Source organism: Caretta caretta, chromosome 18 (assembly GCF_965140235.1).
Source record: "Caretta caretta isolate rCarCar2 chromosome 18, rCarCar1.hap1, whole genome shotgun sequence".
Lineage (NCBI taxonomy): Eukaryota > Metazoa > Chordata > Testudines > Cheloniidae > Caretta > Caretta caretta.
Window position 1 is genome coordinate 6937629 of NC_134223.1, and position 15671 is coordinate 6953299.

At 49.8% G+C, this 15671-nt stretch overlaps 1 protein-coding gene across 1 annotated transcript in view; it reads left to right on the forward strand.

Annotated features, from left to right (window-relative positions):
- Nucleotides 1-1552: 1552 nt before the first annotated feature.
- LOC125624518 (protein-arginine deiminase type-1-like) overlaps nt 1553-15671 on the forward strand; it is a 43058-nt gene continuing 28939 nt past the window's right edge. Inside the window, exon 1 of the mRNA XM_048825298.2 lies at nt 1553-1641. Within this exon, the coding sequence (XP_048681255.1) occupies nt 1553-1641 (89 nt within the window). The remainder of the gene's footprint in view (nt 1642-15671) is intronic.

The window sequence follows — 15671 nt, forward strand, 5'->3', positions numbered from 1 at the left end:
GGCTAGGGCCGTGGGGGTGTTCCCAGCCCCCTGCCCAGAGCGGGCTCGTGGCAGGGGGCTGGGGGGGATATGCCCTGATTCTACCGCCCTTCCCCAAGGCCCACTTCTCCCCCTCCCCAGCAAGGGCTATCATCTGATGGGCGGCAGGGAGGGAGAGGACGAGGGGCAGGAACCCAGCATGGCGGGGGAAGAGGTGAGGGAGGGGGGACCTTGCTTGCCCTGCAGCAGCAGCCGGCAGGACCAAGCTTCTTCACCCTGCCCCGGGGTGAGGGGGGGGGGCGGAGAAGAGCGGGCCAGGGTGGGAAGGATTTGTAATGGCTCGCTGCTGCCTGCCGGGGTCCCGGCCTGGGTTCGGCAGCGGGCTGAGTGGGGCCGGCGGCAGGCAGCAGCGTGCCATTAAAAATCGGCTGGCATGCCATAGGTTGCCGACCCCTGAGACTGTTGGGAAGACATTTTCTCCCCAGTCCAAGTTAACAGATATTTTCACTGGGTAAAACAGAGCCACCTCAGTTGGGGTCAGAGATCCAGAGTCACTGTGCAAAGTGAAAAGGACTCTCTTTTCTCCCCTCTGGTGCAACGTCAGACAGGATGGACTCCACCCTGTGCAGGGGGTCAGCAGAAGGAGCCTGCTACTATTATTTATTATTTGTAGTGTGGTGGTGCCTAGGAACCCTAGTCATGGAGCAAGACCCCATTGTGTTAGGTGCTGTACAAACACAGAACAAAAAGGATGCAGGGCTGGCCTTCCGGGTGAGTGACATGGGGTGAATGCCGTAGTCAGGGGAGGCTCCACAGTAATGATGCAAGGAGCAGAGCAGGGCGGGCCTGCAGGAGGAGGCCACGGAGGGGGAGGCAGCGGGAGCCAGGGACAATGGAGGGATGGGTGGGGAGGCAGCGGGGCCCAGGGATGATAAAATACAAGTTGGCCCAGGGTGTCAATTTTCCTAAGGCCGGCTCTGCTCAGATGAAGCCAAAAATGGCATGGGATTTCGCCACCATTTGATCCTACCCATAGCCTCGATTCAGCCTTGAACCTGAACCCAGACCTCTGGGCAGAATGGAACCCAGAGCTGGGTCTGGACACCACCTCCTATAACCCTCCCGTTTGTCTACCCCAAGAGGGGGTTTTAAGAATCAAGTAACCTTATAAAGCCCTTAGCCCGTGTGAAGTGCTCCATATGATCATCCCCAGGAGCAACACACCATGCAAATGCCCATGACTGTCCTATCTTCCACACCTGAGTTTGCCGCGAGCCTGTGTCTACCATGCAGTCAATGCTTGGAAGTGACAAACTCCAACTGGGGCTTGGATCAACACAGCTCCGGCCCATTCTTCCCTCACCCCCTAATATAAAGCCAAAACAGAAGTAGGTAAAGACCTTGGAGGGGGAAGGGACTGTGCCTCCAGCTAGTCAGTTCAGAAAGGGAAGGGAGGAGGGTGGAACAAATTTTCCATGCCTTGTAATCCAGTCATGCTGGTTTGCCTGTAAAAACAGAACAGCACAGGAGCACAGCCGCACACTTCACACACATTTATGGTCCAAGGCCAACCATGACGCAGCAGAGAGTCCGGGTGTCCACCGAGAGTCCCAGCTACGCCGTCTGTGTGGTGGGCACAGAGGTCTCTATAGACATCTATGGGTAAGACATTCATTTTTAATACTGGGAGATTTGCCGATCTTTGTCACTTTCTCTAATCCGTTTCGACTGTCCGAGGCCATAGGGTGGGGAGCAGCCTCTAGTATTTCGTGTTTATTTGACAGATGAGCGCCAATGAAAAACTTGGATCTAAACTCCCTCGCTGAAATTTGGATCCCGTCTCTGGCCCTCCATCCCAACTTCCTATGAAGCTTTAGCATAATGAGAGATCTGGGGTGAAATGCTCCCATTTTCAAAAGGGAATCAAACACTTACTGAAACTCAAGGGAAATGACTAGGTCACTTTTGAAAATGGGACTTAGACACTTTTGGAAATTTTCTCTTGGTCTCCTTGCGTCCATTCCACTGCTGGAAGGAGACCACGGCCTTGCATCACCGTGTCCCCTAAATGGCTACGTGAGGTATTACAACAGTTCTGAAATGCATAGATTCAAACACAGACAGCTGAGACAACTGCAGATACTAAAGCCAGTGCACACCCCTGCTAAATGGATGCTATTTTTGGCCATCAGAGTGCTAGGCAGCAAACTTGCTGGGTGAGTAACTTGTAAAGAATTAAACTGGATGAAAGAATAAATATGCATTCTTCTAAGCGCATAAAAACACACGAATATGCCAGAGAAAGTTTTAAGGGGTAACCTAAGGAAAAGAAGATTTTTCCTGTGCAAAGACTAAGAGTTACTTTATTGTACAGAAGTGAGGCTGTATTTGCTAATGCTGTTCCATTGTTATGATTTAATGACATTTGAACGGATATAGTGCCTACAGGCAAACCACGCTGGGAACCTATTTTTCTAGAAGTTGTTCTACGCATGATTATTAAAAGCATTTCTATGACTGGAGCCCCCGGCTGGGACCAGGACCCCACCGCGCTAGGCGCTGTACAACCACAGAACGAAAGTCGTTGCTGTCTAGGTAACACAATGGTCGTCATTTAAAGGTCAACATTGAAGGCATGAGATGCGCTGTCCTGAGGTTGGGAGTTCCACGACCACCACTCCCAAGAGGAGAAGGCGGGTGGTGGTGGTCGGGGACTCTCTCCTCCGGGGGACTGAGTCATCTATCTGCCGCCCTGACCGGGAAAACCGAGAAGTCTGCTGCTTGCCGGGGGCTAAGATTCGCGATGTGACGGAGAGACTGCCGAGACTCATCAAGCCCTTGGATCGCTACCCCTTCCTGCTTCTCCACGTGGGCACCAATGATACTGCCAAGAATGACCTTGAGCGGATCACTGCGGACTATGTGGCTCTAGGAAGAAGGATAAAGGAGTTGGAGGCGCAAGTGGTGTTCTCGTCCATCCTCCCCGTGGAAGGAAAAGGCCTAGGTAGGGAGCGTCGAATCGTGGAAGTCAACGAATGGCTATGCAGGTGGTGTCGGAGAGAAGGCTTTGGATTCTTCGACCATGGGATGGTGTTCCAAGAAGGAGTGCTAGGCAGAGACGGGCTCCACTTAACGAAGAGAGGGAAGAACATCTTCGCGAGCAGGCTGGCTAACCTAGTGAGGAGGGCTTTAAACTAGGTTCACCGGGGGAAGGAGACCAAAGCCCTGAGGTAAGTGGGAAAGCGGGATACCGGGAGGAAGCACAGGCAGGAATGTCTGTGAGGGGAGGGCTCCTGCCTTATACTGGGAATGAGGGGCGATCAACAGGTTATCTCAAGTGCTTATATACAAATGCACAAAGCCTTGGAAACAAGCAGGGAGAACTGGAGGTCCTGGTGATGTCAAAGAACTATGACGTGATCGGAATAACAGAGACTTGGTGGGATAACTCACATGACTGGAGTACTGTCATGGATGGATATAAACTGTTCAGGAAGGACAGGCAGGGCAGAAAAGGTGGGGGAGTAGCACTGTATGTAAGGGAGCAGTATGACTGCTCAGAGCTCCGGTACGAAACTGCAGAAAAACCTGAGTGTCTCTGGATTAAGTTTAGAAGTGTGTGCAACAAGAGTGATGTAGTGGTGGGAGTCTGCTATAGACCACCGGACCAGGGGGATGAGGTAGATGAGGCTTTCTTCCGGCAGCTCATGGAAGCTACTGGATCGCATGCCCTGATTCTCATGGGTGACTTTAATTTTCCTGATATCTGCTGGGAGAGCAATACAGCGGTGCATAGACAATCCAGGAAGTTTTTGGAAAGCGTAGGGGACAATTTCCTGGCGCAAGTGCTAGAGGAGCCAACTAGGGGGGGCGCTTTTCTTGACCTGCTGCTCACAAACCGGGTAGAATTAGTGGGAGAAGCAAAAGTGGATGGGAATCTGGGAGGCAGTGACCATGAGTTGGTTGAGTTCAGGATCCTGACACAGGGAAGAAAGGTAAGCAGCACGATACGGACCCTGGACTTCAGGAAAGCAGACTTTGACTCCCTCAGGGAACGGATGGCCAGGATCCCCTGGGGGACTAACTTGAAGGGGAAAGGAGTCCAGGAGAGCTGGCTGTATTTCAAGGAATCCCTGTTGAGGTTACAGGGACAAACCATCCCGATGAGTCGAAAGAATAGTAAATATGGCAGGCGACCAGCTTGGCTTAATGGTGAAATCTTAGCGGATCTTAAACATAAAAAAGAAGCTTACAAGAAGTGGAAGGTTGGACATATGACCAGGGAAGAGTATAAAAATATTGCTCGGGCATGTAGGAATGTTATCAGGAGGGCCAAATCGCACCTGGAGCTGCAGCTAGCCAGAGATGTCAAGAGTAACAAGAAGGGTTTCTTCAGGTATGTTGGCAACAAGAAGAAAGCCAAGGAATGTGTGGGCCCCTTACTGAATGAGGGAGGCAAACTAGTGACAGAGGATGTGGAAAAAGCTAATGTACTCAATGCTTTTTTTGCCTCTGTTTTCACTAACAAGGTTAGCTCCCAGACTGCTACGCTGGGCATCACAAAATGGGGAAGAGATGGACAGCCCTCTGTGGAGATAGAGGTGGTTAGGGACTATTTAGAAAAGCTGGACGTGCACAAGTCCATGGGGCCGGACGAGTTGCATCCGAGAGTGCTGAAGGAACTGGCGGCTGTGATTGCAGAGCCATTGGCCATTATCTTTGAAAACTCGTGGCGAACCGGGGAAGTCCCGGATGACTGGAAAAAGGCTAATGTAGTGCCAATCTTTAAAAAAGGGAAGAAGGAGGATCCTGGGAACTACAGGCCAGTCAGCCTCACTTCAGTCCCTGGAAAAATCATGGAGCAGGTCCTCAAAGAATCAATCCTGAAGCACTTGCATGAGAGGAAAGTGATCAGGAACAGCCAGCATGGATTCACCAAGGGAAGGTCATGCCTGACTAATCTAATCGCCTTCTATGATGAGATTACTGGTTCTGTGGATGAAGGGAAAGCAGTGGATGTATTGTTTCTTGACTTTAGCAAAGCTTTTGACACGGTCTCCCACAGTATTCTTGTCAGCAAGTTAAGGAAGTATGGGCTGGATGAATGCACTACAAGGTGGGTAGAAAGCTGGCTAGATTGTCGGGCTCAACGGGTAGTTATCAATGGCTCCATGTCTAGTTGGCAGCCGGTATCAAGTGGAGTGCCCCAAGGGTCGGTCCTGGGGCCGGTTTTGTTCAATATCTTCATAAATGATCTGGAGGATGGTGTGGATTGCACTCTCAGCAAATTTGCGGATGATACTAAACTGGGAGGAGTGGTAGATACGCTGGAGGGGAGGGATAGGATACAGAAGGACCTAGACAAATTGGAGGATTGGGCCAAAAGAAATCTGATGAGGTTCAATAAGGATAAGTGCAGGGTCCTGCACTTAGGACGGAAGAACCCAATGCACAGCTACAGACTAGGGACCGAATGGCTAGGCAGCAGTTCTGCGGAAAAGGACCTAGGGGTGACAGTGGACGAGAAGCTGGATATGAGTCAGCAGTGTGCCCTTGTTGCCAAGAAGGCCAATGGCATTTTGGGATGCATAAGTAGGGGCATAGCGAGCAGATCGAGGGACGTGATCGTTCCCCTCTATTCGACATTGGTGAGGCCTCATCTGGAGTACTGTGTCCAGTTTTGGGCCCCACACTTCAAGAAGGATGTGGATAAATTGGAGAGAGTCCAGCGAAGGGCAACAAAAATGATTAGGGGTCTGGAACACATGAGTTATGAGGAGAGGCTGAGGGAGCTGGGATTGTTTAGCCTGCAGAAGAGAAGAATGAGGGGGGATTTGATAGCTGCTTTCAACTACCTGAAAGGGGGTTCCAAAGAGGACGGCTCTAGACTGTTCTCAATGGTAGCAGATGACAGAACGAGGAGTAATGGTCTCAAGTTGCAGTGGGGGAGGTTTAGATTGGATATTAGGAAAAACTTTTTCACTAAGAGGGTGGTGAAACACTGGAATGCGTTACCTAGGGAGGTGGTAGAATCTCCTTCCTTAGAGGTTTTTAAGGTCAGGCTTGACAAAGCCCTGGCTGGGATGATTTAACTGGGAATTGGTCCTGCTTCGAGCAGGGGGTTGGACTAGATGACCTTCTGGGGTCCCTTCCAACCCTTATATTCTATGATTCTATGATTCTATGATTCTATGACCTGTTGTTGCCTTATTGCTACACAAGAGCAATGGTGGTGCAGGAGCCCAGGTTGTGGGGGTGAGAATTTGACTGCAGGTGCTGCAGGGTTGGAGGTAAGCGTGGAAGTTAAGGGTTAACGATAGTTTTTGGCTATGAAGATTGAGCATGGGTGGGGCACCAGGCCCTGGCTGGCTGGGAGCTTCCACCCTCACTAGCAGCCCTACTCTGCCTTTCACAATCACGGCACTGTTCGGTCCTGCTGCCTGACAGACGCTGCGGCCCAGATCCATTGAAATCAGCAGGGGTTAGGCACCTTGCTGTGTTGGAGGATTTAGGCCTAAGTCAATAGACGACTTCCTTCTCCCCCAGACACGTACAATAAAACCAGGAGAACACACGCACGTCTGGCGCCAAGCCTCGATTCCTCTCTTCCATCTCCAGCCACGTCCTTTGGCAGCCACGGCCTCAGACTTCGGGACGGAATTAAAAAAATAATAATAGAACAACTCGGACCCATCCAGGGGTGGACGTGGTTCCCCGTGTAACCAGGGAGTCACCCTCCTCCTTCCTTTCCCCATTCCCTTGAGTCATTGTCATGGTTACTACCTAATGTAAACCAATCAGGATGATTTACATTGAGAACATGTGACTAAGGGAACATGAGCAACGTACTGGTCTGAGAATCACCTCTTCAAGCAGGGGTGGGGCAAACTTTTTGGCCTGAAGGCTACAGCTGCATATGGAATGTATGGCGGGCCATGAATGTTCATGAAATTGGGGGTTGGGGTGCAGGAGCGGGTGAGGGCTCTGGCTGAGGGTGTGGGCTCTGGGGTGGGGCCAGGGATGAGGGGTTTGGGTGCAGGAGGGGGCTGTGGGCTGGGGGTGGAGCAGCAGGGTTTGGAGTATGGGAGGGAGTTCCAGGCTGAGGCAGAGGGTTGGGGTGTGGGAGGGGGTCTGGGCTCTGGGTTGGGGGTGCGGGTTCCAGGGTGGGGCCACAAATGAAGAGTTCAGGTTGCAGGAGGAGGCTCCGGACTGGGGCAGGGGGTTGGGGAGCGGGCTCCAGCTAGGGGTGCGGGCTCTGGGGTGGGGCTGGGGATTAGGGTTGCAGGAGGGTGCTCTGGGCTGGGACCGAGGGGTTTGGAGGACAGGAGGGGGATCAGGGATGGGGCAAGGGGTTGGGGAGTGGGAGGAAGTCAGGGGTGCAGGCTTAGGGTGGCACTTACCTCAAGCAGCTCCCGGAAGCAGCAACATATACCCCCTCCAGCTCCTACACGGAGGAGTGGCGCCGGCTAGGCAGCTCTGTGTGCTGCCCCATCCATAGGTGCCACCCCTGCAGCTCCCATTGGCCACAGTTCCAGGCCAATCAGAGCTGCAGAGCCAGCGCTTGGGGCAGGGGCAGTGCGCAGAGCCCCATGGCTGCCCCTACGCGTAGGAGCTGGAGAGGGGACATGCCACAGCTTCCAGGAACTGCGTGGAGCCACAGCACGCATGGAGTGAGGCAAATCCCCGACTCTGCTACCCAGCAGGAGCTTGAGGGCCACATTAAAAGGTCTGATGGGCTGGACACAGGCTGTAGTTTGCCTACCCCTGTCTTAAAGGCAAGAGCAGGTGAGGCCAACCTGGGTTCTAGCCACATCATCCTACTGCTTCACTCTGCTAGGCTGATTGCTGGAGCCAGGTGACAGATGGGAATTTCCAACCCCATTGGAAATTTGCTAAGTTCACTTAACTCTGTTCTGAATCCAATTAAATCAAACCTAAAGAAAAGGGGGTTTAATGACATGGGTTTAAAGTCACATGTGAGGTGAAAACACCACAACTTCCCTGTGCAGACAAGCCCTGAATTGAAGTGAGCGAAGGAGTCTTGTGGAGGAAGGTGTCAATGATCCCCTTTCGCAGCAGTTATGGAGCTCTGGGTGGATCAAGTCACGTGCTCCAAAAGCAAATTCCCATCGGAGCGGGTGTACTTAAATCCCATGCAGGCCATTTGGATTCAGAATTAAGGAGCCGACTGGAAGTGACCTGGCGAACATTTTCGATGGCCCCGGCTAAGGGGACCAGAAAGCAAGTGTGAAAAAATTGAGATGAGGGGGAGGGTGGAGGGAAATAGGTGCCTGTATAAGACAAAGCCCCAAATAATCAGGACTGTTCCTATAAAACCTGGGACATCAGGTCACCCTAGCCCAGTCCGGGTCCACAAGGAGGGGAGGGTGTACGGAGCCTCTCCCCCCAAACCTCAAACAGGGCTGCCCAGTTATGGCCCTTGCCCTCCCCGCTAGTGTCTGTGTGGACACAAGCCATGCCAGAAGAGGGAAGAGGCTGTAGGGTCATGTCCCAGCTCCCGCTGTACTAGCCTCAGAGAAACAGCCGCGTTAGTCTGTATTCGCAAAAAGACAAGGAGGACTTGTGGCACCTTAGAGACTAACCAATTTATTTGACCATAAGCTGTAGCTCACGAAAGCTCATGCTCAAATAAATTGGTTAGTCTCTAAGGTGCCACAAGTCCTCCTTTTCTTTTAGCCTCAGAGAGGCGCACACTCTGTATGTAGTAGCGGCCAGGCTTGCTTTGGGGTGGTGTGAATCCATCCCAGCCCCCGCGCTGGGCCAGAGCCTGGGAGATGTACCCGAGGCCAAGGTATTTCCTCCCTCTTCGAGTGGTCCCCACTTGCAGGAGAAGCATGGTACAGTCTGTGGCTGAGCTGGTGAGCCCCAGTGATGAGTGGGTCAACCTGTCTGTTAAACTGCCTTTCCTGGCCTCCCCTCTCCCTGCGGAACAGCGATTTTGCTTCTATGCAGCATTCTGATTTGTGGGAAATGCTGGGGAGCCTTTGGTTATAAACAAAAATCAAACCAGGCTGGTCCCAGGAACAGGGTCATAGAATCATAGAATCATAGAATATCAGGGTTGGAAGGGACCTCAGGAGGTCATCTAGTCCAACCCCCTGCTCAAAGCAGGACCAATCCCCAATTAAATCATCCCAGCCAGGGCTTTGTCAAGCCTGACCTTAAAAACTTCTAAGGAAGGAGATTCTACCACCTCCCTAGGTAACGCATTCCAGTGTTTCGTCACCCTCCTAGTGAAAACGTTTTTCCTAATATCCAACCTAAACCTCCCCCACTGCAACTTGAGACCATTACTCCTTGTTCTGTCATTTGCTACCACTGAGAACAGTCTAGAGCCATCCTCTTTGGAACCCCCTTTCAGGTAGTTGAAAGCAGCTATCAAATCCCCCCTCATTCTTCTCTTCTGAAGACTAAACATCCCCAGTTCCCTCAGCCTCTCCTCATAAGTCATGTGTTCCAGACCCCTAATCATTTTTGTTGCCCTTCGCTGGACTCTCTCCAATTTATCCACATCCTTCTTGTAGTGTGGGGCCCAAAACTGGATACAGTACTCCAGATGAGGCCTCACCAATGTCGAATAGAGGGGAACGATCACGTCCCTCGATCTGCTCGCTATGCCCCTACTTATACATCCCAAAATGCGATTGGCTTTCTTGGCAACAAGGGCACACTGCTGACTCATATCCAGCTTCTCGTCCACTGTCACCCCTAGGTCCTTTTCCGCAGAACTGCTGCCTAGCCATTCGGTCCCTAGTCTGTAGCTGTGCATTGGGTTCTTCCGTCCTAAGTGCAGGACCCTGCACTTATCCTTATTGAACCTCATCAGATTTCTTTTGGCCCAATCCTCCAATTTGTCTAGGTTCCTCTGTATCCTATCCCTGCCCTCCAGCGTATCTACCACTCCTCCCAGTTTAGTATCATCCGCAAATTTGCTGAGAGTGCAATCCACACCATCCTCCAGATCATTTATGAAGATATTGAACAAAACCAGCCCCAGGACCGATCCCTGGGGCACTCCACTTGACACCGGCTGCCAACTAGACATGGAGCCATTGATCACTACCCGTTGAGCCCGACAATCTAGCCAACTTTCTACCCACCTTATAGTGCATTCATCCAGCCCATACTTCCTTAACTTGCTGACAAGAATACTGTGGGAGACCGTGTCAAAAGCTTTGCTAAAGTCAAGAAACAATACATCCACTGCTTTCCCTTCATCCACAGAACCAGTAATCTCATCATAGAAGGCGATTAGATTAGTCAGGCATGACCTTCCCTTGGTGAATCCATGCTGACTGTTCCTGATCACTTTCCTCTCTATTGAATAAAGGGGCAGGCTCTGGGCTGCATCTCCTGAAAGACACAGCATAGAAAATGCAGTCCAGGGACAAAGATTTGTGCTGCCTGAATTCAGTGCTGATGTAGGGGTCAAAATGGCCTTTGGCATAAATTAGAGCAGCCCTGGGGCTGCTCTAACTTACAGCAGCCTCTCCATGGCTGCCTAGAGGCTGTGCTGTAGCCTAAAATTCTTGTAGCACTGAGCAATATGAATACAACTCCTCATCCACCCACTCCCAGCCTGGCATCCCCTCTAAGCAAGGGCCTGGAGTGGGGTGGGGGGCTCTAGGTTGCTCATGTGCTTGTGAGGAGGGGCAGGAATTCTTCCCTTGATCCTTGTGCAGCCACCAGAGCAGCAGAGAGGGTCAGGGGCCCGGAATCAGCCACAAAGCATTTAGCTTTAGAGCAAAGATAGTTCTTTTGCACGCACACAAAAAATTGGGTTGGAATCTTTAAATGTGAACCAAGGTCAGAGTTGTGTTCTGTGAGAGCTGATGTCACTCATAGATTCCAAGGCCAGAAAGGACCATCGTGATCATCTAGTCTGCCTTCCTGGATAACACAGGCCAGACAACTGCCCCAAAATTTTTCCTAGAGCAGATCATTTAGAAAAACATCCAACTTTGATTTTAGAATGGTCAGCGATGGAGACCATGGCTACATTTGCTACTTAGGGGTCAGTGTGATTGCAACATCAGCAACATCAGTGGGTTCTTCAGACTTTCCTTCCAAGTGGCTGTTGTCAGTTAGGTGTGTGCGCGCGCTCTCCGGATACTGTCCCAGCCCTGTGCAGATCGGAGGTTCAGCAGGCCTCGATAGCACTACCCAGAAAGAATGACCAGTGGCACGGTTCAGTGACAAAGGCTCTCGGCCAGGTTTACCATCCCAGCGCCTTGGCTAACACAAGTGCCCTGTGGCAAGGAGCAGCTCAACAGCAGGACTTTCTGCTGTCCCCTAGGCTGCACAAAGGGTTAAGGCGAGGTACCCTCACATTTATAGGTTGAGACAAACAATTTACATACCACCTTACAGGTTTTATGACATCGGTTTGTTTGGTCCCCTTGTCCCTGGCTCCACGTGTCTGGGGCAAAACATCCCTATTCATCACTTCTGTCAAACCCTCTTATCTGGTGCTAGGTCAGGAGGTCCCTGGGCTAATCACACACATATCCAGTATCTCTTGCTTCTCAGGAGTGCCTGTGTTTTACGAACAGTAGCAATACTTTTGCCAAGGTCATGTATTGGACTGTGAATTTTTGAGCATCCATTTGAACACATGGCCTCACTTTGATGCAGAGCCTCTGGTTGAGACCTCAGGTCTTGCACCAGGCCCAGGGCTCCAGGATCTCTCTCTTTCTCTCCCCTACATGGGTCATCTCATCCTACATCTTAATTTGAGGGGAATTTGGTCCAACTCTACTCATACAAATCAACCACGTATCCAAAGATAATCGAGTTTTCCCCCAACTCCTCCAAAAAATTATGAAACGATTTGTTAGTTTCAGTAAATCATCTGCCCCCAAACCTATAAGGCAGGGGTCGCCAACCTGAGCCTGAGAAGGAGCTAGAATTTACCAATGTACATGGCCAAAAAGCCTCAGCAGCCCCCACATCAGCTCCCCCTGCTCCCAGCTCCTCCCACCCACTGGCAGCCCCACGATCAGCGCCTCCCCCTCCCTCCCCACACGGATCAGCTGTTTCGTGGTGTGCAGGATGCTGGGGTGGGGGTGGGGGGGAGCGAGGGCATGGCAGGCTCAGGGGAGGGGGCGGGAAGAGGTGGAGTGGGGGCAGGGCCCATGGCAAAGCCAGGGGTTGAGCAGTGAGCTCCCCCCCCCCCCCTCGGCACATTGGAAAGTTGGCACCTGTAGCTCTAGCCCCGGAGTCAGTGCCTAGACAAGGAGCCACATATTAACTCCTGAAGAGCCGCATGTGGATCCGGAGCCCCAGGATGGCCACCCCTGCTATAAGGATACAGCTCTGAGTACATAACATGCCAGATCCTCATGACTGTAAAGGAGCTACAATCATTTACATCAGCTGATGTAATGGCACAAAATGTAGAGCTAGCAGAAAAACGGAAAAGCTGTCCTGAACAATTTGGTATGGTCTACGTTGTTTCTGTGCTGCAGGCTCCAAAATGGAACTATTTTTCCTTTTTTTTTCCCCCCTCCCTCCAAAAAAATCGTGAAACTTTTTCAAAATGTTTAGATGTTATTAAATGTATCTCCCAGGCCCTCCCTTTCTCATTGGTGCTGTTGAATGCAATTAAATGAATGGTTTCAGAGGAACAGCCGTGTTAGTCTGTATTCGCAAAAAGAAAAGGAGTACTTGTGGCACCTTAGAGACTAACCAATTTTATATTGAGAGCTCATTCTTAATCTTTCCCTGTTTGCTGTAGAGGATTAAATGAATGACATTCCAGATTCTTTCTTCCATTTTTTCATCCCTCCCCCCACCGCTTTCCATTGGCTACTCTGTAACTTTTCACACTTTCTCTAACCTTGTGAAAGGCATAAAAGGATCAAAAGGAAGGGGGGAGGGTTAAAAAATCAAAATCAGGCAATTTAAAATTTTGAGTTTTGACAAAAATCTAGAACATTTGTGAAATTTTGTTTAATGTTTTTGGTCTGGGGAAAGGGCCGTATTTTGCTGAAAAATTGCTTCAAACCAAAATTTCAACCAGCTTGAATAAGATGTAATAGGATGCAACCCCACTTTCCCATCCTCTTTCCCCCCAGGGGGCTTTCCCCTCCCTCACTCTGGGTCCCCGCTTCCATGCCTGCCCATCCACCCAATTCGCCCCATAGGTGGAGTTTGGGGGGGCATGGGAGGGCATTGCCTCTCCAAACTGCAAGCCTCAGACAGGCAGCCTGAGTGTGCAATGTAAGAGTTCTGCAGAGGAGACAAAAAGAAAAGGAGTACTTGTGGCACCTTAGAGACTAACCAATTTATTTGAGCATGAGCTTTCGTGAGCTACAGCTCACTTCATCCTTTTCTTTTTGCGAATACAGACTAACACGGCTGTTCCTCTGAAACCTGTCATTATGCAGAGGAGACAAGAGACTTGTCAGGAGCTGCTCCCAGTTTATGCCCTTGAGGCAGGGAGTCAGAATTTTGTTTATAAATAGAGTGATTAACTGGTGATTAAGATAAGAAAGGGCTGTGAGGGTGTTTCCTAAAGTTAAATGAGCTGTTCCAAGCTTGGTGAACTGCAAAAAGTAAGTAGCTTACAATTGTTGTATTCAAGAGGTAATAACGAAAGTTACCTTTCTTTGAGATGATAACTGATTGTTTAGACAAAGGAAATGCAGCAGATCTAATCTCCCTGGATTTCAGTAAGGCATCTGATACCGTTCCACATGATTCAGAGTAGCAGCCCTGTTAGTCTGTATCTGCAAAAAGAAAAGGAGGACTTGTGGCACCTTAGAGACTAACCAATTTATTCGAGCATAAGCTTTTGTGAGCTACAGCTCACTTCATTGGATGCATGGGAAATTATTAGTTAAATTGGAGAAGATGGGAATTAATATGAGAATTGAAAGGTGGATAAGGACTGGTTAAAGGGGAGACTACAACAGGTCATACTGAAAGGTGAACTGTTAGGCTGGAGGAAACTTACTAGTGGAGTTCCTCAGGGATCGGTCTTGGGACCAACCTTATCTAACAGTTTATTCCTTGGCACAAAAAGTGGGCGTGTGCTAATAAAATTTGCAGATGACACAAAGTTCGGAGATATTGCCAATGCCAAGGAGGACTGGAATATCATACAAGAAGATCTGGATGACCTTGAAACTGGAGTAACAGAAATGGGATGATATTTAATAGTGTAAAGTGCAAGGTCCTGCATTTAGGGACTAACAATAAGAATGTTTGCTATAAACTGGGGACTTATCAGTTGGAAGTGACAGTGGAGGAGAAAGAGGTGGGTGTATTGGTTGATCAAAGGCTAGCTATGAGCCATCAACGTAATGTGGCTGTGAAAAAAAGCTAACACAGTCCTAGGATGTATCAGGTGAGGTATTTCGGGTAGAGACAGGGACGTGTTAGTACCATTATACAAGGCACTGGTGAGACCTCATCGGGAATACTGTGTGCAGTTCTGGTCTCCCATGTTTAAGAAAGATAAATTCAAACTGGAACCGGTGCAGAGAAGGACTACGAGGATGATCTGGGGAATGGAAAACCTACTTTATGAGAGGAAAGGAGTACTTGTGGCACCTTAGAGACTAACTATTACCAGCAGGAGAGTGAGTTTGTGTGTGTATGGGGGTGGGGGGGATGTGAGAAAACCTTGATCTATGCAGGAAATAGCCCGACTTGATTATATAAAGAGTTGTCACTTTGGATGGGCTAGCACCAGCAGGAGAGTGAATTTGTGTGGGGGGGTGGAGGGTGAGAAAACCTGGATTTGTGCTGGAAATGGCCCACCTGTTGATCACTTTAGATAAGCTATTACCAGCAGGACAGTGGGATGGGAGGAGGTATTGTTTCATGATTTCTGTGTGTATATAAAGTCTGCTGCAGTTTCCACGGTAAACATCTGATGAAGTGAGCTGTAGCTCACGAAAGCTCATGCTCATAAATTGGTTAGTCTCTAAGGTGCCACAAGTACTCCTTTTCTTTTTGCGAATACAGACTAACACGGCTGTTCCTCTGAAACCTGTCTTTATGAGAGGAGACTCAAAGAGCTTGGCTTGTTTAGTCTAACCCATAGAAGGCTGAGGGGAGATCTGATTGCTCTGTATAAATACATCAGAAGGATAAATACCAGGGAGGGAGAGAAGTTAAAATTAAGCACCAATGTGGACCTCAGAACAGATGGATATAAACTGGCCATCAACAAGTTTAGGCTTGAAATTAGGCAAAGGTTTCTAACCATCAGAGGAGCGAAGTTCTGGAACAGAGGGTGAGGTTCTGTGGCCTGCAGCATGCAGGAGGTCACATTAGATGATCATGATGGTCCTTCTGGCTTTAATAAGAGTATCTGAGTACGAATAGACATTACAATTTTAAACTAACCAGTGTCCCTTAAGTGACTTGCCACAAGATGTCAGAACATGTCAGTATTAGAGCTGAGTGGATCTAATATATATTTAATTTTCTTTCTTGATATAGGAATTAGATACAGTGCTCCTGTCAGATATTTCTAAGTTGTTATCTTCAAAAAACACTGGAGTTTTCAGTTGCCTGACTAGCTCCTGGAATCACAGTTAAAGTTGCCTCCCCCCCGAATCTGAAATGGCGCCCCTATTGTCAGGCATGGAATTTCTTCACCCCCCGCCCCCCGCGCAGTCCTGTTGGCCTGATTGGAGCCCCCGCCCCCAAATATAGAA